Here is a 20,231-nt window from a genome sequence, read left to right as displayed (position 1 = left end):
CCCGCCGCTCCTCCCGCCGCCGCCGCTGCCGAGCCGCTCGGTGCAGCCCGCCCGCCGCCGGGCACCGCCGCGCAGGCGCTGCTCCCGCCCGGGTCCTAGCGCGGGCCGCGCCCGCCGCCGGGACGGGGGTGCCCGCACCGGGACCCGGCGCTGCGGGCAGGGCGCCCTCCCGGCCCGCTCACCTTCCCGCACCGCGCGGTGGTAACACCGAGGGTCCCTTCGGGAGCGGTGGGTGTGCCGGTGCTGCCCCTCGCTCGACTCAGAGTGACCCTCTCGAGCACCGTTGACATGAGTCACGGCTGTGCTCGTCCTGCCTCGACCGGACTGGCTGTAGGGCAGAATTCAAGATCTCCCTAGGCATAAATTTCTTGCCTCACGAGCAGTGGTATCCAGGGTTGTCCCTTCCTATCACGTTGTGCTTTTACTCGGTTCCATGCACCTACACCACTTCTCCATCTTTTCCTACTGGTCACTTGGGTTTTTTTCCTAACACCTATGTTGGTAGGAAGTTGCAATTTGGGTTTGTGTTTTCTATTCTTTTTTTATTCTCATTAATTCACAAATAATTACAAGGGAAATTTCAAAAACCCCCTGGTTCCTGTCTTGCAAGGATCTTGAAGAACAGCAAGAAGATGGTTGTGTGGAAAAGAAGTAAGAGAGGTATGTAGATGTGTTCTGTATTTTATTTGCTGCCAACGTCTCAGGAGGAATGGGCTTATGGGAAAGCCTAGAGAACTGAGCCTTTGTGGATTGACCATGGGAGGTCATGTTATGATGAATGGGATAGCCTGGTGAAACATACAATTGAAAGGTACATGGTTAGGGAATGCTGATGGAGCATACAAGTGGTAGGGACAACACCACGCTCAACAGAAGAGGGCAGACCAGGGGAATGCAGTTAGGTTGAACTTGCAAGTATGAGAGAAATTCAGATGTGTGGGAACAGCAGGTGAACAAGTGGAAGGCTGTCAAGGAGCAGCCGGAGTGCTCAGGTTTGCAAGATGAGGTGTTCAGTCACCTGCAGCTTCCTTGCAAAGCGTATTGCATGGTTGGGATGCAAAGAAAGCTGTGGTGAGACATTCCAAAGAGGTCTAATCAGCAGATTTGCCTGTGAAAATGGTAACAGACTGCTCTTTAAGCTGGTGGGGTAGAAGGAAGGCCTGGGACCTGGTGCTGTTTGTGTGCCACTCTTTGGAAAAGGGAGGGAAGACAACAGGAATGGGAGTATGTTACTTGTATCAGCTATGAATGAGAAATGGCAAAGTGAGTATAAATTAAGGCAACTCTGCACTTCAGCTAGCATAAACTGATGAAAAAATCTCCAGGAAGAGATGCCAGACAGCAGCTTCAGCACTGGGACTGAACAGAGGTAGAAAGGTTGATGACAGAGGGAGAATCCGAGAATCACAAGTACAGAAACACTATCTAAAATCCTTGAGAATTGCCAGCCAGAGGACACAGAGGGAAAAGAGGGCTGTGAACCCAAGCCTGGCATTAAGAAAGGAAAAGAAGATGTTGACTAAGACAAAAATAATACATGCAAAAATTCTTTTAAAGCATAGTAAATGCCTTTTTTTGATAATAATAGGTCTGGGGACCAATGGGAAAGAGCTGCAGAGTAGGTTCTGAGAGTTAATGAAGGCTGTGGAGGGCAGGTGACCCAGAAAAGATGTTAAGGGCCTGTGAATCTGAGGCTTGTGGGTCCTCCTGGTTACATCCACAATTTTAAAGACTCTTTCTCAGCTCATTAGCTCCTACCTTCCACATTTCCGTACCTGCAGTGAGTGATTTCTCTTCAGGAATTTCAGCACTGGGATCTAAGGTGACTGTGGGAATGAAAGAGATATGGTACGGCTTCCCTTGCTTGGGTTTCCCTTCTTGTCTGGGGAACAGAAGAAGGGCGGTGCAGGACCTTAGAAGTCATCTGGGAGTACATGTAAAAAGCTAGAAAGCTTGTTTAAAGAGAGTTCTCATGCACTCAGGTGGGGAGGCCATGCTTAAGTGACCTGCAAGGTTTCTTTGAAGTCGCTAAAGCTGTAATTGATGAAGAAGCATTGGTAGAAACAGAAGAGTTGGATGTTTCAAAAGACATGAAACAGGGCCCCAAATCAGAGACTGATGGGCAAGCAGGAGCTTGTGAGATCTGGAGCAAGATTGCTGCTGAAATAGAAGGTCTTTTAGAAATATAAATTGGAACATAAGTTTAGACGTCATTTTCATGTGGAAAATGAAAGATAACAGAAGTTTATGTTGAAGCTTGAGATGGAAAGTGTTCAAAAAGAATATCTTTATTTAACAAGGATTATGGCACAAAATATCTGCATAATAAGGCACAAAGAGTTTGCTCTGCAGGGTCGATTGTATCATGATTTGCATTTGTTGAATTAGCCACAGTTGATAACACTGCATGGATGGCTGTTGGTTTGCATGGAATGGAAGGTTTAGGACAGCTGCTGTGTCTGAGCAAAGTTTTGCTTTAATCTTGCCATATAGCAATATAAAATTCTAGTTTAATTAAAATAATAATTTTTTATAATTAGAAATATTTGGATTATGATAGACAAATGAAATCCTCTAATATTCCAAGTTCCAATTTGCAGACAAAACTTCCTATGGAATTATGATTAATCTCAAACTTGATAGTAGTACTTCTGTCCTCCTAGTCCCATAAAAAAATTAGAATATTATAGCTGGATTTTATTCTAGTTTATGTTTGACATCTTTAAATCCTTAAACATCTGGTTTATATTTGATATCTTTAAGGAGGACTTAATATGAAGGTGGATGTGTGAGTCCCCAAGTTGTCTAGCTTTTCTGTGATACAACTTGTACTTTTAAGTTAACTTATTAATTAATTTTACTAAGTTTTACACATAAAAAAGAACTAAACAGCTTTAATAATGCTGGGAGACCTCTGTAGGAAGCACAGAGTTGGTAGGTTATCCAAACAGTTCATAATTTGTTTGGAAAAGGATTATGGTATAGCAGCAGTGGCTGCAGGTGGTGTTACCAGAAAATTTTTAAATGTATTAAAAGCCATTCACCTTGGAAATACATTTTTTTTTCCTGAACTGATTCTAATAAGTGGTGAGAGATTTTGATGATCATCTACGCTGAGCTGGGGCTGACCAAAATCTGGCATAAGTGAGGAAAATGAGCTGTAGAATTTAGAAAGGTCACTCTGAAGGTCTCCCTTGTGGTACACCTACTGTCAGGAGAGTATATGTGCACTTTGAGCAGTCCTGTTTGTCTATCTATAATTTTAGCTGTTCTTCTAACTCAAAAGTTTTAGTGGTGATAGTGGAAGAAAAACTTTTAGCCATAGATATATTTTAGTTTTCAAACTACTGTGTAGCTGAGTTAGAGAGTGAGTCCATTTACTGATTTTGTCACTGGTGTTAGGTCACCTCACTGTTCTGATGACACAGGAAGAGTAAGTCCTTCTTTCTCCTCTGTGTCTGGTGTACTGGGATCACCTTTGCTGCTCTGTGCTTCAGTGTCCTCAGGGCAATCATGTACAATAAAAGGTAGGTTGTCTTTCAGACAGAAGTCTTAATTCTGTCTACAAATTGGAAGAAATAAACTAGAGGGTTCACATGCTATTCTTTTACTAATCCCCCTGCTCTCTACTTCTTTAGCTGAGAACTGCAGTGATTTCTAACTCCAAAGGAGCTTTCTTCTCAGTGTGGGAGATGACTGAGCATATATTCCCTAACACTCCTAAACTTAGTAACTCATTAATTTGAAGTGAAATTTTAACCTTTTTCTAAAATTTTATTAAATTATATTCATTATTGTATGAAGATATTTTGCCTCTTCCCGAAGACGCTGGATTGACAGATCCGAACCCCAGGGCTATATAGGCACAGAAATGCACGTCAGGAGGCTTTGCTGTATGCTTTGGTGCTTTACTAGTGTGTCAAGAGTACTTGATTCTGCACTCCTCTGTAGCCTCCTCCTTCACTGGGGTTTCTAGGGAGGACACCAACAATGGTGACTGCTGAAGAAGCTCCTGCTTCTGAAATGTAAGCCTAGCTCTGACTTCATCACTCAGTTTCTCTTCAAAGAAAAAGAATGACCCATTGTAACAATATGAAGAGGAAAAGGAGATGTTGAGAGAACATGTGACTTTGTACACAACTATGAATATAACTGGAGAGTACTTTCAAAATGTTTTAAAGCTGGAGGAGGCTGAAAGAATTATTTCTAAGAGTTATAACCTCAAAAGAAAAGGCAGCCAGGGTTGGAAGACCAGTTTTGCAATGCTTGAATGCTATAATTCAGCCTGTGCTCTCTTGTATTAAATTCATGACAACTCAACAGTATTTCAGTGCAGTTTTTTATCAGTTTTAGATTACATCATGCTGTAAATTGCTCTCTCTGTTAGCACTGACCCTTGTAAATCATTTGGTTTGAGGTCTTCAAATGGAAAGCTGTGATGGACTTCAGCATGCAATGTACTTATTTTGTCCTTGAAAATCATTTAAAACTAAAGCAACTGCAATTACATAGATGTTTTTACTTTTCTGAAAGGCTAGATTTACCCCTCTGAATTGTCATTAATTGGATGAAAGCCTTTCATAGAAAGAATGAGAATGGAGAAAAAAAAATTGTGGGTTTGTGCTTGGTGTTGACTGAGGGAGTCATAGAGAGGCTGCATGTCTGAAGAGGTGTGTAGCCCAAAGCCTGTTGCAAAGAAGTCATGATGGTTTTAATGAGAGTAACCACAGCAGCAGAAGTTATGGATAAATGCTTGCTCCTGCGCTTTTGTAGCTGGATTTTTAAAATTCCTAATTACTTCAGTTTTGCTTGAGTCTGTACTTCATTCCCATCCATGTTTTCCAAGTCTTGCATGGCTTTGCTTTGAGCTAAGAAGCATTTGCTGTGCTCTGCCTGACGAGTTGCACTTGTTCATCCATTTCTACTGGGCTGACATTTCTGAGTGAAGGTTCTTTTTGATTTGCAAATTCCTTTGGGACCCTTCAGAAAGTGTGCCTCAAACCGTGAGATAAATGGAAGCTGCTCTGGGAAAAAATGGAAGTGATATTGTGGCTTGTTAGAGATTGTCTTTGGTCTTTACCTACTGTGTTAACCAAGAGAAACTCCCACCTGAATCCATTTGGTTTTGCTGAAAATTGATGGAAGAGGGAACTGAGCAGATACAATTATGGAGATGGTGCCCACAAGTAAGGTGGTGGAAGTGGTGTTCTGCTGCTTGCTGAAGGCCTAGGGAGGTTTCCAAACTCTTTTACCTGTAGGGAAAGAGAAAACTGCACCTTCCTGGCAAAAAGGGCAATAAGCACTGCAAAAAACAGCCGAGTTGTCTGTCTCAGCCCCTTAAATCCAGCATGTAGCTGGCCTGGGTGAGACACTGAGCTTCTTTAGGATCCCGTCCTCAAGGCAAGGCTGTGGTAAAAGTGTCAGAATTTTTGTTTGATTAGATCCTTCCCAAAACAGAAAGAATTGTTCCTCAAGAAATCATGGTGCTAAATCATAGCAAAATCTACTTTAAGCATCCGAAAGTAGGCAAACAGCTAATGTGCTGCTTTGTTACAATGCCGTGTTATGGAAGGATATGGATTTGTCCCTCTTCTTCGTGCTGATCTAGGTGTGATCCAGCAAAAATCCAGCTGGTGATGAGGAAAATTGAGCTTACAATTGGAAGTTTCCTGTCAGCACATAACAAAAACCCCTTATCTAAACTCATTACTATGAGCTGAGCTCAGTCATCCTGAGGGCTCTGAATCTGCATTGCCAAAAGAGGGCACATAGGTTGGAACCATTTAATTCCTACCTTGTACTACAGCTAGGGTTTCAAAAAAGGCCAGGGACTTGGCTTTATTTTATTAGTTGATTTGTTTTGGTGGTCCTAGAAGGTCCTTGACATTTTCAGACTGGCCTAGTCAGCCTTTTCTGAAAACAAAACTCTACTAATGCTGTCATTATGTTTTTAAGATCTCAGCCAATTTGCAGGTGCATGAACATAGCAACAGACACAAACACATAGATACAGACATATGTATTTCACAACTACTATATACAGAATACAGAACAGGAGGTGCTAGTCTTTTCTTGAAAAAGGCATGCAGCTCTCAGTGCTGCAAGTCTATCTTTTTCATTTAACCACCAAAAAACCAGAAAAAATTAGGGTCTGTTTCTGACTGAGGAGTATGGAATATGGTCCATTTTATAAAATGTCTATGCTTACCCATCAGCTGGCTGTTTCTATAATACAACAAAATAATTAGAACAATTAATTATTAGAATAATTTCTTTTTTTTTTAAGCGAAATGAGAATTTTATTTTTGTTGAATCACTTTTCACAGCTGTTATTACTTCTTCAGCCTACTGAGTTCACAACAGTGACTGAAATGTCCTCAGACAAACAGATGGGAAATGGCCTGTAAGTCTTTATTGTTATAAACGATTTGTAAAACTTCAGTTGTTGAAAGGTAAGAGTAGTTTAAATAAATCTCAACAATGCTGACTCAAAGGTTTAAAGCATTGCTTAAATCCCTTGATTAACCCAGCTTCTCAATATTTGACATGAATCAATAACTCTGAGATGTCTTTTCTGTTCCCTAGCTTTGTAAATATTTACACAGCCAGTCCCATGAAATATGACATTTAATCCTGTTGAAGTAATTATTTGAATGCTGCATATGAAGAGATATAGAGTATAATATTTCCAGTGATACTAGTTAAAGAATTGGCACTAAGGATGAAATCTGCTGCATTTCTTTTGTCAAAAGCCAGGATGCGTACGATATAAATGTGAGTAAATGGAAAGCAAAATCCACTTTCTGTCCCAAATCTTGGATCAGCTGCTGGAAATGAAGGTTTCTTTATCCCATCTCATGCGTGGTCCTATGCCTTAGCATTGACAGCAGCCTTTTGTTCCAGTTCAATGAAGTGCTGAGAGCTAGAAGAAAGGCAATAGTGAAGGGATGGCACCTCTATTAGCATGTCCTCAGCCTTTCCCTTCTGGGACACACTATAATGAATGGTCTCTGCAGTCCAGGAAGCAGGAACATGCTCTACCCAGAGTTTCCAGGACCTGGGCAAGACCTCTGTAGGAATCCCAGTAACAATAGGATTATACCAGCCCTCCAGACTGTGGCTAGAATTCCTGTTAAGATTTGCAGTGGGCTTGTATTTAAATGATTTAACTTGAGGCACAGTGATATGCTTGTTCCTATGACGCTGCACTTTTAGTCATTGTTTACTGATTCAGTCTGATTCATCTGTGGGTTCTGCCAGGTTTTGCAGTTGGAGTCTTTGCCTCTAGGTCGCCCAGCAGTAGAAGGAATTGGGAAATAATGAGGAAGCAGAGAAGGATCACAGTAGGACAAGATATTCAGAGCTGGCCTGCAAGAAATCAGAGTTGGGTCTTCTTTAAGAAATGCTCCATTCACATACAAACTTGGACCTTTCTGCTCTTCTAGGATGGATTCTCATCCTAAGAGGGCCTACAATAGCTTGTTTATTGGCTTTCCTATGGAGCAGTGAGAAAAAAAGAGGCTCCAGTTCTCAAATCTATAATAAAGACCTTTTTTTCTTTGAAAATTTTCCAACTGTAATAAAAAATATAATAGATTTCTACAGTTTCACCTGAAACTGTTCTCCAGCTTATCCTGCCTGTTAAAAAGTGGAGGAAATGGTTGATTGTGTGGTAGTAATTCAGGATGTGGGCAAAGATGTTTCTTAATTGCTTTATCATGCCAAGCCCCTTCAGAAGCCTTCATTATATAGAAAGGTCTCCATGCAGAAGTGGTGCTGTGCTCGTGTGCCCAGTCTGACCACTGCTTAATCCAAGCAGACAGATGCATGCTGCAAAGGACAGTGCAGCACAGAAAAGGTGACATGGCAAGTCAGAGAAATCACTCTGTTTTCCTGAGTTTATGCTTATAAAGCCCTTAGGAGGTATTTTGACCAATATACCCACAAATATGTATAATTCTGGCACGGGTAAAATCCAGATGATTGCATTTATGTTACTAATGGAATCTTCTTCAGCTTTGTTTCCATATTCTGTTGTATTGCTTCTCTTATTGGTTATTTCTCCCCTCTGAACCCTAAGCCAAACAGGATCTGCAGAATGCTGCTTATATTTAGGGATGTACTTTCAGGTACTTTGGGATTGAAAAAAAAAAAGATGTCTCTGAACAAAAGTTTGCATTTTCAGGTACACCTGAAAGTTTTGAATGCCCAAGAGATTTGAGGGGATTTGGTCCAATTGGAAATCAGGCTAGAGATAATATATCAAAGTATAAATTAAAACTTTCAAAGATGAAAATATAAAACTAATTATCTTGGTTAAGAAAAAAATAAAATCTTTTGCTTAGTCTGGCCAATTAATGTTAATGTGTAGATATCAAGTTAACAAGTACATAAAATAGCAATGGGACAAATTAAGAGAGGAGCCTTAATGTGCATAGACATTTGCTCAGTCAACCAAAGTTCCTAAAGGCTCAGCTGCAAGTCTGGAAACATAAACACTGATATCTAAAATAGAAAATGTTTTTTTTTTTTTTTTTTTTTCTCTTTCTCCATTTTGTATTTTACCACAGAACCAAACTAGAAAAAGGCCACAGGCAATGGTCATGGAGTGCTTGAAGGGCATCTGCCTTCCCTCATCACAAAGTTGAAGGTAAGTCAGACACTTTTAGCTGCAAAACATACATGCAGGAATCACTGTGGGGTTCAGCTGTGGGGACTAAGTGATCTGATCAATCTTTTTTGTATCTCTTGTTCATAATAATTATTTGTACTTAAAAGAAGGAATAATTTGAGGAATGGTTGGTTTGGGGTTTCTTTTCCCCCTTAGGTGCAGAGCAGAACTCAGAATTCTCATGGCAAAAAAAGGCCAGAGAGCAGATGAGGTGAGATGACAGATTGGGGTAAAACACGAGCAGCCAGCTCACAACAAGCAAGCTCATTGCGTGACAATCTTCCTGCTCTTCCCTAGGGAGTCAGCAGAATGGTTCAAGAAGGAGCAGATGGAAACAGCTGCCAACAGATGAGTACTGGAATGGATTCAAGCCACACTACTTGCTGGAACTTGAGAGTTTGTGATGGCCTGAGCTTTCCCAAGCACAGGTATCTAAGATTTGGAACCAGGCAGCTGTCAGTCAGTTCTTATTTATGAGGACCAGAAAAAAACTCCACTGTTGTCCTATAGTGTAGGGAATCTTTTAAGCTGTGGTTGCAGATAGTACTAAAGATAAAAGAACCCTCCTAAGATATTTTTCATTAACATGTCTATCTCATAATGCAATCACTTCAAATGGTTTTTCTCTTGACCTTGAGCTGAGATTTACAGGTGGTAAAAGATAAATTTAGGAAGGCCAGTGACGCAATGCTGACACTTTTATGTCTTCTTGCATAATTTTTAGCAAACCATGAAGAATAATAAATGGCAAAAGCTCAAGTGTCCTTGGCAAACAAACAAACAGAATAGCACCCTGTGATATTTTTACCTTTGTTTCCCCTTACCACACACAGTTTTTACTCCCACAGAGCTTGAAATATTAACCCAGCATGTTAATTTATTTCTTCCAGAGTTGCCCTGACCATTGCATTTAACATCTCTCTTGGAAGTACTTCAAACCAAGTGGCTGGCTCCATCTCTAGCTTTGTTAATTAGGCACATTACTTCGTTGCTTTTTTTCTTATCGCTTAATGTAATTGGCATTTGTGAAGCTTTTGAAAGGCATGTTTGGGACTACATTCTGTGCAGCTGGCTTTCAACTGCAAGCTGTTTCAAGTGTGTAGTTCTGCAGAGGACAGCCTTTGAGAGCGTAGAGCATGAGTGCCTAGCACATACCCGCTTCCTTTCCAAAGGGAACAAAGGGATGCAAGTGTGACCTGTCCCATACAAAGGAACACGTGTGACACATGAACCCCCTTGCATCCATTTGTATTTCTATGCCATTAGATCTGTAATGAGAGCATTACGTGCCCTGGATGGAGAATGGGTCTCCCTTTACAAGCTGCTGTATAAATGCTTTGCTCGGTGATGCTCTTCTTCCCAAACTTTAGTCCACACATAGGGATGCCTTGCCATGTCGACACAAAAGCCTGTAGGTGTTTTTCCCATAAAAATGGATCTTTGAGCATCCAAATTCAAACTATGATCTTGTACTCGCTGTAATAATCCCAATATACTGTGTCAACTGCCAGCAAGACTGATGGATTTACACTGGGTAGGAATTCGGCTCATTGGTTTCAGTTGTTGTGGTGTGAAATGATGCTCTCTACCTGGGCTGAGAAAGAGTTAGTTTGGGGGGGAAAAAGGAATGTAAAGACTAAAAAAAAAAAAAGGATGTCGAAGCCCTGTTTTTCATGGAAATGCTGCCCTCCGGTGGCCTGGAGAAAAGCTTACACAGTGCTTATTGGTTCAATACTTTCACAGTGTAGCAAGCAGCATCCCTCAAATTGTCTAGGATCCTGCCTCAGGAAACTCACAGGTGCCACAAAAACAAGTTTAAAAAAATCAGAACAAAAAGATATTTCTTCATTTGGTTTAGGATTCAGAAGTAGAGCATCGATGTGAAAGACAGGAATGTTGTGTGGCCAAAGTATAAAAGGAATCACAGAATGGTTGGGGTTGGAAAGGACCTTAAGAATCATCTTGTTCCAATCCCTGTGCTATGGAAAGGGGCACCTCTCACTAGACCAGGTTGCTCAGAGCTCCATGCAGCCTGGCCTTAAACACTTCCAGGGATGTGGCACCCACAATTTCTCTGGGCAACCTGTTCCAGTGCCTCACCACTCTCACAGTAAAGAATTTCTTCCTAATATCTAATCTAAACCTACTCCCTTTCAGTTTGAAGCCATTCCCCTTTGTTCTGTCACTACTTGGTCTTTTAAATAGCCTCTCTTTATCTTTCTTGTATTTTCCCTTCAGGTACTGGAAGGCTGCCCTGAAACCTTCTCTTTTCCAGGCTAAACAATCCCAACTCTCTCAGCCTTTCCTCATTGGAGGGGTGCTCCATCCCTCTGATCATCTTGGTGGCATCCTCTGGACTCACCCCAACAGGTCAATGTCCCTTCTGTGCTGAGGACCCAGAGCTGGAGGCACAGCTCCAGGTGGGATCTCACCAGAACAGAGTAGAGGGGAAAATGACCTTCCTTGGTCCAGTGGCTAAGAATTGTGCCCTATTGAGGGACTTTGTCACCAGAGAAGGTCATTGTCATCCTGCTGTCATCTGCAGATCCTCTGCATCTTCCCCACGTGCCTTCTTGGCAAGCAGCCTATCTCCCTCAGGACCACTGCTCTCAGCACAGCCCATACAATGCATTCAAACACCTTCCATTTTCTCCCTCCTTTTGTCTTTATTTTTCACTTAAAGAAAAATAGAGTGGTGCCCCAGAATTTGTCTAGCAATAAAAAAGCCAAAACCCAACCAACCATACTATTCTTACAATATTTTCTCTCTGTTTCTGTAGAAGGTTCTTGGTAGGGAGGAAATTGTTTTTTCCAATATATTTTTCTTGATGCTCCTAATGTATGGGCCTCCAGGTGCTGTCTGAAGACTGTGAATATCTTTGCTCTTTCTGCACCAACAAACCTTACATTATGGGAAGAGGATAAAACAACATGGAGTTCACCAAGCAATGATTTCAGGAAGAAATGTAGTTAATAGTTTTCCCAGCAGATGTGGCTGTTGGACCAGAAAAGGCTCAAGGTCAGTTGAGGTGGGTTAGGGAGAACTGTGGAGGTTGGGGGGACCCCCTTTGCTGCCATGGATATGCAGAACTAGGTGGTAACTGTGCTGAGACACAGGCTTCTGAGTGAATCTGACTCCCAGCAAAAAAACCAACATCCCAATGAAAATTGCAACCTCCTCCAATCACGTGATTGAGTGGGTTATTGTCTGTTAGAGTTTTTAGTAAATTTTTAATAAATAGTTACAGTATTTGCCTTGCTATTGATAAATGTGAGGTTATGCTTTGAGTATTACATAAATAGCACAGCTGTTGATGTTGCTAAGATGCCTGTAGATGATAAAAGTTATTGCTGTTGTAGTAATAAAATGTGAATTCAGTGCCATGTTGACTGTATTATTGGGAAACCCCTGAGGTTTTCTATCACCCCATGGTTATAGGATAGATCAGTTTTCACCATTAGCTTACAGTGTTAAGATCTTTATTCACAAGTGACTATGTATGCAAAATGTAGCTTTCTGGGTCCACAGGGAAATTTCTGGATTCCTTGTACTGACCCAAGTGGCTCTGTCAGACATGTTCCTAAATCCTGCTGAGTCCTGGGAGGGAAAGGACTACCTGACAGCTCTTCTGTATTATGCTAGGGACCATCCCCTCCCTCGTTAGCCCTGAAATGTCAAATATGGAAAGGTCTCCACTTTAATGACATTCCCAGTTGTGCAACAAGCTGTTGAGAAGGGAGCATGCTGCATCCATCAAGGAGAGGAGGTCATGGCTGTTCAACAGTTTTACTAGAAAACCAGTGATTTGAAAGGCTGAGGGAGGGTGAGCTGATAGTAAATAGTGCTTAATGAGGTACTTGGATGTGCCTCCCAAGATGATCTCCAGGTCATGCTGTCAGAGATTTGCACTCTGACTCTACAGAGGCCTTTTTTACCTACTGCCTGTGAAGCCAAGATTGCCACATGCAAGTTATGTGAAATGACCTTCATACCATCTCCTGCTATCACAGGCTCCGTGTCAGCCACTCATTTAGGAACTGTTGTAGGCTTTCAGCACTATTATGGGGGCAGTTTCTGGATGGTACTTTCAAGATCAGGTGAGCAATAAAGCCTGGCAGCTTGTTCAGAGGGTTGTGCTCAGGGGGATCGGCACATCTGAAAGCGTTGTGACAGAAATGGGTCAGTGACCAGAGCACGAGCAAAGGGTCACAGCAGGGAGTTTGTCCTGGCTTTGCACTGCTACGTGAGCACTATCCCAGACAGTATTATGTGCAGTAGCCTGAAAATATTCCTACTGAAGCTGGAATTATTTCTACTGATTTCAAGGAAATTTTTAAACAAAAATGAAATATTAATTAATTCATTCATTACGATTCATGAGGTACAAGGTACCAAGGTTTCCTTGTCTGTTTTGGATGTAGTTCTTCTGAAGATGGCAGTTTTGGCCCTTTGCACACTTTGGACCTTTCAAATATCTCTGCAAAATGTAAGATGTAAAATGAAAACTGCTTTTCTGTCCACTTTCAAGGGTTTTTTTAAGGTCTTTATATTGAGTTGAAAATGACAAGTCATTTTAGAAGAGCAGCATCTGGTGTGAAGCAACTGCCAATTTAATATTTCTTTAATATATTTGGATACAGATAACAAAATCTTTTTAAAGGGAAAACATATACCAAGAATAGTTCATATATCTTTGGATGTTCAGTATGTGAAATACCTCTGTAGCAGTATTGCTATGATAATGCAGGAAATGGTGTTTAACATTGTTATTTGCAATTTTATTGCACTTTGTTGCGGAATATTGAAAGCAGGAAAAAGATCCTCTTCATTCTCATACTGGCAAATGATCTGATGAAATGTAAAATCGGAGCATTTATTACATGTAAGTGAGGTATAAATGTATTCCTCTTCACTCTTTCCATAGCAGTGGTTTGAGTGAGATAAACCAGTAATACTGGGTTTGTCATGCAGTGCTTTCTTAAGCTACCAAATCAAATCAAACATTCCTAAAATGTGCACTTATTGTTATGTTTGAAGACAGCTACTTTCCTTTATTTGTTTGTATCTGTATGACTTTACCTGTGGAGGCAGTGTTCCTTAGGAAACTTTATGTGTTCCTTAGGAAAGTTTATGTAGCATAAACTTTCAGACTATCAGTGTGTGTTCAGAGCCCATGCTGGAGTGTTTCTGTAGACCAAGGTAGACTGCATTTTGTCTTGTAGGATCAACCCTAAATGCCTAAATTCATCTTCAGGAGTCCAATTTAAGAACCAAAGTTTGTGTATGTTGGATCAGCCTTGCATATACTCCTTGGCTGTGTCAGAACTAAAGCTCTGAATCCAAATATTCCTAGCCTCAAAGTATTTACTCATAGACTGGGATATATTTCTATCAGTTACATGCTGTCCTCTTGAGGCACAGGGCTTTGTTTAAAATATATTTATTACCTTAGAAATAAACAGGAAGAGATGGCACAAGGGAACAATTTTCCTTATCTAAGTAAAAAATAAATATATTTGTAACCTAAACATGTATTTATTAGTGCTGACGCCCTTTGGCCTTACTCCAGTGAACTTTTCTCACTGACATCAATGGGAGAAAGATGGGCTCTTCATAGGAAACCTATGAATATTTTTTCCTCATCATCCATCCATCTATTTTGGGATGTGCTAAATGCCTGCTCTCTGTTGTAACATTAACATCAGTATGTGGAAACTCGGGTGGCTAAAATAAATCAGTGAAATGCAATATACATGACTTCACATGGAACTGCGTGTACATTGTTGAGCACAAGTGCCCTGTGCCCACTCTGCCATGCCAGCCCTACAGCCAGGTACCCCCCATTGTGTCCCTCAGAAGTGGGGTACAAGTAAGGCAGGCATGAACTGTGTGCTGCCAGCATGGCCAGAGCCTCTGTCATTCCTGAGCTGCCAAATACCTTTGGTCACCATTTATTGACAGTAAAATGAATACTTTTACCAGCCTCAAATTATGGGGATTAAAAGATTTCACAAAGGCATTTTTTTGAATCTTTAGCATTGTGGGCCTGATTTCATTGCTGAAGGCAATGAAAATGACATTGATGAGGTGTGAGGTCCTGATTTGTGAGGCAACTGTCTCTCCTTAGCTTTTGTAAGGGATACAGGCTTCCAACTAACCTGGGCTATTTTTCCAACCTTAGTTAAGACCCTCCTGAGTCATGATAGTATGAATTAGCACATCCTCAAATTAGTTTGATTTTTATTTTTAATGGAAAAATGAAAGGGGTAAGCTCAATCTTTATGGGCTGGAGTGTTTTCTGCCCTCAGAGAGTCAGTGGGAGACCTTTACAAAGTCGGACTTTGATGGAGATGATGAGTAGCCAGTCCTGCCTCAGAGTCTCCTCTGATCTGTGGGAGCCTGGGCTGCTCCACAGAATGGTCCCATGCCTTGACACTGATTTCTCATCCACCATGATCCCAAGCTCACGGATGACAAAGGAATACCCATTGCTGCTACTACCCCTGCCCCTCTGGCTTCAGAAAAATCACCAAGCTTGGAGCATGACTGCCCCAGGAAGAAGGAGAAGCAACTGCATTGCTCTGCTCAACACATGGCAGCTTGCTCCTCTCTACAGAACATTGATCTTCAAGGCCATACATGATTAAAGGAGTGGGAGACATTCCCTGGAATTAGCTGTTCCCTGTTTCTTTTTCCTGCTTAAGGTAAGAGCTGCACAAACTCTATAATAGTCACCTAACGGAGAACACAATGACTAGTCTGTCATCAAAGTATTTAGGGATGATGACGGTATCTAGATTGGTTTTCAGTGTGCTTTTTGTTTTTATTTTACTGTGATGTTTCTACAAAAGCCATAAATCATAGGGGTGTGATAAGAAACAGGTTGTAGTTGCTGGTTATTCTTGCCCAGATGCATAGAAATGCCCTGGTTGTTACTTTCCAATGACAACCAGCTCAGGGCTAAACATTTTTCAGTTGCACAGCCAGCTTTCAAGGTTACACATGGATACTGAATGAAACAGAGCCCACTGGTTATTTTTAGGAAGGTTCTAAACAAGAAGCAAATCCCTGGAGCAGTGCTGCCAGAGATGCATAAAGTTCAAATCCAAATTAAAACTGCCTATCTTTGGCCTACATTCCAGCTTGAACTTGAGGAAAACTGTGATCTGTGACTTGAACTTTATGACAAAAACTCATTTGCAATTAGTTTCTAATACCTGAGAATACATGAACTTGGTACAAACACCTGAAAAATAGAACCTGAATGAAAAATGTGATCACTTGTCCCAAAATGTGGTACCTGTTCTTGTGAGTTTTGTTTGGTTTCAGTAGCTACACTGGAATTTGGAGAGTCTCATTTTCTGCGATTCTTAGTTTCAACACATCTTTGGACGATCAAGTCCTGCAATCTAATTGTAAATTTTGGGGGCAGGAGGAGAAACATGCTTATTTATTGATTCTTCTAATAATGACCCCTTGACAGCAGCATATTTATGCAAAGTAGTGCAACTGAAGCATGTTCTTGATTTCTTTACTGAATCAGTGCCTGTATCTTCTTCCTGCCAAGGCAGAGATCTAATACCACTCCTAAATGCACTAGTAATTCTAGAAGCCCGAACGAAAGTCAAGATAACACCACAGATTTTATAAATAAGGGTCTTTATTTAGAATACTGTTGAAAACATTCTTGGCAACCACATCGTATAAATATATAAAGTTAAAGTTTGACACAACAAACCAAGCAATATTAAATATTTTTAAATTTTTCCCATTTTTAAGTTTTTGATTTTTTTCTTTTTTTATTTTTGCTCTTCTTTCTTTTTTTTTCTTTTCTTTTTTTTTTTTTTTTTTTGGAAAGCAACTCTTATTTACAATTATACAAAAGGTTTATAAAAAATGGTCCACAACCTTATTTTGGCCAGAACAGGAATAATAGGAAGGATCTATCATGCCACTACTGCTGTAGATTTCTGTTTTCCTCCACATTCAAAAGCCAGCTTCCTATTCCCCACAGCCGAGATTAAACATTGGCCATTTCATGGTATACAATTTTATCTCTAGATGTATTAAATAACTTTAGTTTAACAACCAATAAATAACTATGTGTACTTTGAAGTGATACAGGTTTGCAAAGTTAGATAGTTGAAGGAATTTTCGGTGATATTTTAAAATTGGAACAAGTCTTTAGTCTTTTCAACCTTAGAAGGCAGGTCTTGAGCGAGGCCAAAGGGAGCAAATTGGTTTTGGTGCAGTCCAGCTGGAGGGGTCCTTATAGCACTTGGTAGATGGGGTTGCTGCTGCTGTTATCCTGGGGGAGTGGGGTGCAGTTGGTAGGAGAAGGAATTTGGGCTCCACCATCACTCAGATTCACTCCTTCTGGAGGGGAACAGGGACTCCCTTCAGCAACAGTTTCCACCGGAGGCAGTATAGGGCATGTGGAATTATCTGTGGAAATCCTCTCTACAATGCTTGAGAGGCAATCAAGACTGGAAACAACAGAACTCTTCCCATGCTTTGTGTCTAAAAAACAGACAAAAAGGTGCTCAGATTATCCAGTGAGTAATTAACACCAGTGGGCACTGCACATTTGTGGGCATGTGAAGACTTAAGAGGAAATGAATATTGGTGAGGGACACCAATTACCAGAAAACAGATTGTAATTTCAAAATGGAAGAGAAGTCTAACCACAGTGTACTGCTGTGGACACAGGGAAGATCACTTCCCTGAGTCCTTCTGAGGCTTCACTGAGTCCATAGAAAGGGAAGAGCAGATTTGAAATCAATCATAAATTACTCCATTTTGGATCAATGACAGAGTAAGAAGTCTTAATGTAAGTATGGTTAAATGCTGAAATTAGTTGCAGACAATAACATGCTTCTATCCAACTGTTAGATTTGCAAAATGGGAAATACAACTATAACACATCCCCATATTTGCAAATACACCTAGAGGAAATCCAGTGCCTCTACCAGCAACAATGGCTTGCTGGCTGGAAAGGCAGGTTCCTCTCTCAGCCCAGCTTGACATGGAGCAGGCACAGGAAAGCTGCTGCACTGCCTGCCTCTGTCTCTGTGTTTCACACTGCTGTTAGGGCATGTACTCACCATTTGGGGACTCTGTGTAGTAGCTGCTGTCATAGCTGTTCCTTCTGCGAGAGCTGCAAGGAGGCCCGCTGTACTCCATCTGGGAAGGAGAGAAATCTGAGTGAGGTCAGACTCTTACCCAAATCCCAGGAACCATCTAATTTCATATTTCAGGCTCTGGTCTGTTGCCATCATTCCAGTCCTGTCTGAAATGCCATCAAGTAGTAGGTTCTTTGAATAAGGAAAAACATGGCTAGAAGGGGGTCCACCCCAGAATATTTTATGTGGTACAGCTGTTCCACAGGAAAGTTACCACTCTTGCATCGAATGCTGCACCTTTACAGATGAGATGAGACTTTCCAGCATTCTGATCAGATACAGCCCTTCATGTATCTTTAGTTTACAACAGGGAGACCTGAGTGTCCTGAGACCTGTGTGAAAGGGGAATTATGTCTTTTTAATTTAGTTTTTGAAGATTTTTCTAAACATGAATTCCTCTTTAAAAGCTTCTGACTACTTGTCCCTTTGTATTTCCTTCAGTTTCTCTTCCCGTTTCCATTTTGTATAAAAAATGCTCTAGAATATTGACTAATATTTTTGTTTCCAATAGTTTAATCCACAATGAAATTCCTGTATTAGAAGAGGCTGTATCTTGAAGAGGAATCATTTGTGTAAATCTTTCCAATCTCTTAAGTATCTCATAATCACAGATACTCAACTCAGTAATGACTATCCCCACCAGAGCACAACAAGCAATCTCTGGTCTGCAAGGGCAGTTCATGGCCTCTCCAGAGAGCTGTCCTGGACTCTGGTCACCACATCCCACCAGCCCAGAGTCAGACCAGAGGCTGAACCTACAGCTCCAGCCAAAGGATGTGGGGATGAGACACCCTCTCTGGCACCCACCCTTCTTCTCCCATGCCCATAATGTACAAACAGGACTAAAAGCCTGGATTCTCCTTCCTATTGCTTGTAATTATCTATGGAGGGGATGAAGTGAGTGAGAAGAGAAATGGAGAATCTTTTTCTTAAGGGTCAAGAAAAACAATGCTTGTTGCTTAGACACTCCTCCTGTTTTTATGATGAATGGCAGAAAACAAAACCCAGACTCCTACCAATTCCCATGTAGCTACCATGTCCGAGTAGGCCCTTGCTCTCTGCTATCCTTAGAGGATTCAAAGGTAATGATACAGCAGAAGATGGAAACAGAGATGCCTCAGGAGCTATGGGATCACAGGCAATGCCCCCAGGTGCACATTCCGGGCAGCTTCCCGAAGTTTTCCCCCAGCTTTGCCCTGACTCCTCCAGGACACAGGGAACCTGCCTAACTTCCTATCCCAGGAAACAAAGTGTGTAAGAGATTGTTCTTCTTTCCCAAAGATCCTGCCATGTGGGGACCCCACCTCCCTTCAGTGCGGGTGCTCAAGGCACAAGAAAGGATTTTGTCTTCTGCCTGGGAAGGTACAGAAGGCAGCTGCTATAGGAAGGGCAGGAGGAGGTGACTCATCCTGCTCAAGTTTGGACCAACAGCGTCCAGGGCACCTTGGTGGCAGGCAGTCCTCCCTGGGGCACTCACCATGCCATCGGAGCAGTTGGAGCGGGGGCTGGAGGCGTCCGATTCCCCGCTGTAGTGCTCCAGCACCGGGTAATAAGCGTCCTCCTGCTCCCGCAGCAGGGCCTGCAGGCTCTCGATGTAGCGGATGGCGTTGCGCAGGATCTCCACCTTGGGCAGGCGCTGGTTGGGGTTGGTGGAGGTGCAGCGCTTGAGGGTCTCGAAGGCCTCGTTGACCTTGCTGAGCCGCCGGCGCTCCCTCATGGTGGCGGCCTTACGGCGGTCGGCGTTGGTGGTCTTCCTCTTGCACGCCTTGCAGGCCCACAGCAGGCAGCGGCCGGCCTGGTGGTGCCCGCTGGGCGCCCGGACGTGCTCCTCCTCATGCCCGTGGTGGTGCCCGTGGTGGTGCGGGTGCTCCTCGGGCTTCAGCAGACCCCCGACGTGCACCAGCCGGGGGTCCAGGTCCTCGAAGAAGTGCATGTCCGACGTGTTGAAGCACGGGTCATCGTAGAAGTCATCGGCCGCTGTGAAGGAGCAGAGGGAGCCCTCCGTCATCTCCATGGGGCCAAGTAAGTCCATGGGGGCGGCAGAGGGGACAGCGGCTAGGCCAGAGGGGACAGCGAGGGGCTCGGAACGGAGGGGCCTTCGACCGGGCTGCTCTGCGGCCGGGCGGGTGCGCAGAGCCGAGACTCTCGCAGCCTCTCCCAGGCGAGGCCACCAGCGCTGGCTGCTGCCCCGACCCCCTCCGCAGCCGCGCCGGTCCGGGAGCGCCACTCGGGGCCGTATTTATGGCCGAGCCCCCCGGCGCGGCGGGTCGGGACGGGGCGGGTCGGGGGGCGCGGCCGGGCGGGTCGGGGGCCGGGGCGGCGGGGGGGGCGCGGTGGCCCGCTGGGGCAGGGGCAGCGGCAGCCCGGGCGCTCGGAT

General features: G+C 42.8%; 1 protein-coding gene and 1 long non-coding RNA gene across 5 annotated transcripts; one reads left to right on the top strand and one right to left on the bottom strand.

Annotated features, from left to right (window-relative positions):
• Window positions 1-103: 103 nt before the first annotated feature.
• LOC132328795 (uncharacterized) lies at window positions 104-16,309 on the top strand. 4 transcript variants are annotated; one of them, XR_009486865.1, is made up of 6 exons: window positions 104-660; window positions 3,403-3,527; window positions 6,327-6,403; window positions 8,571-8,650; window positions 8,969-11,690; window positions 15,136-16,309. It is a non-coding gene; the product is annotated as an uncharacterized LOC132328795 (long non-coding RNA). The 4 variants fall into 4 exon arrangements; XR_009486866.1 differs by lacking the exon at window positions 15,136-16,309 and having other exon boundaries at window positions 8,969-9,099; window positions 11,525-12,053; XR_009486863.1 differs by lacking the exon at window positions 15,136-16,309 and having other exon boundaries at window positions 8,969-12,053.
• Window positions 16,310-16,314: 5 nt separating this feature from the next.
• Window positions 16,315-20,063, bottom strand: MYOD1 (myogenic differentiation 1). The gene is made up of 3 exons (XM_059848969.1): window positions 19,332-20,063; window positions 17,777-17,855; window positions 16,315-17,192 (listed from the first exon to the last, which is right to left on the bottom strand). The coding sequence occupies exons 1-3, from the start codon at window positions 19,884-19,886 to the stop codon at window positions 16,942-16,944; spliced, it is 885 nt and encodes a 294-aa protein (XP_059704952.1). The 5' UTR covers window positions 19,887-20,063; the 3' UTR covers window positions 16,315-16,941.
• Between the last annotated feature and the right edge of the window lie 168 nt (window positions 20,064-20,231).

The sequence above is a fragment of the Haemorhous mexicanus genome, chromosome 6 (assembly GCF_027477595.1).
Source record: "Haemorhous mexicanus isolate bHaeMex1 chromosome 6, bHaeMex1.pri, whole genome shotgun sequence".
In the NCBI taxonomy this organism is placed as follows: domain Eukaryota; kingdom Metazoa; phylum Chordata; class Aves; order Passeriformes; family Fringillidae; genus Haemorhous; species Haemorhous mexicanus.
This window is presented reverse-complemented; position numbering and strand designations above follow the sequence as displayed.

Excerpts from the sequence above, each read along its gene's own strand:
- MYOD1 (XM_059848969.1), bottom strand. The coding sequence starts at position 19,886 with ATGGACTTACTTGGCCCCATGGAGATGACGGAGGGCTCCCTCTGCTCC. Across the intron at positions 17,856-19,331 it reads CCAACTGCTCCGATGGCATG|ATGGAGTACAGCGGGCCTCC; the intron begins GTGAGTGCCCCA and ends TCTCCTTCCCAG. Across the intron at positions 17,193-17,776 it reads CTACACAGAGTCCCCAAATG|ACACAAAGCATGGGAAGAGT; the intron begins GTGAGTACATGC and ends TCTGTTTTTTAG.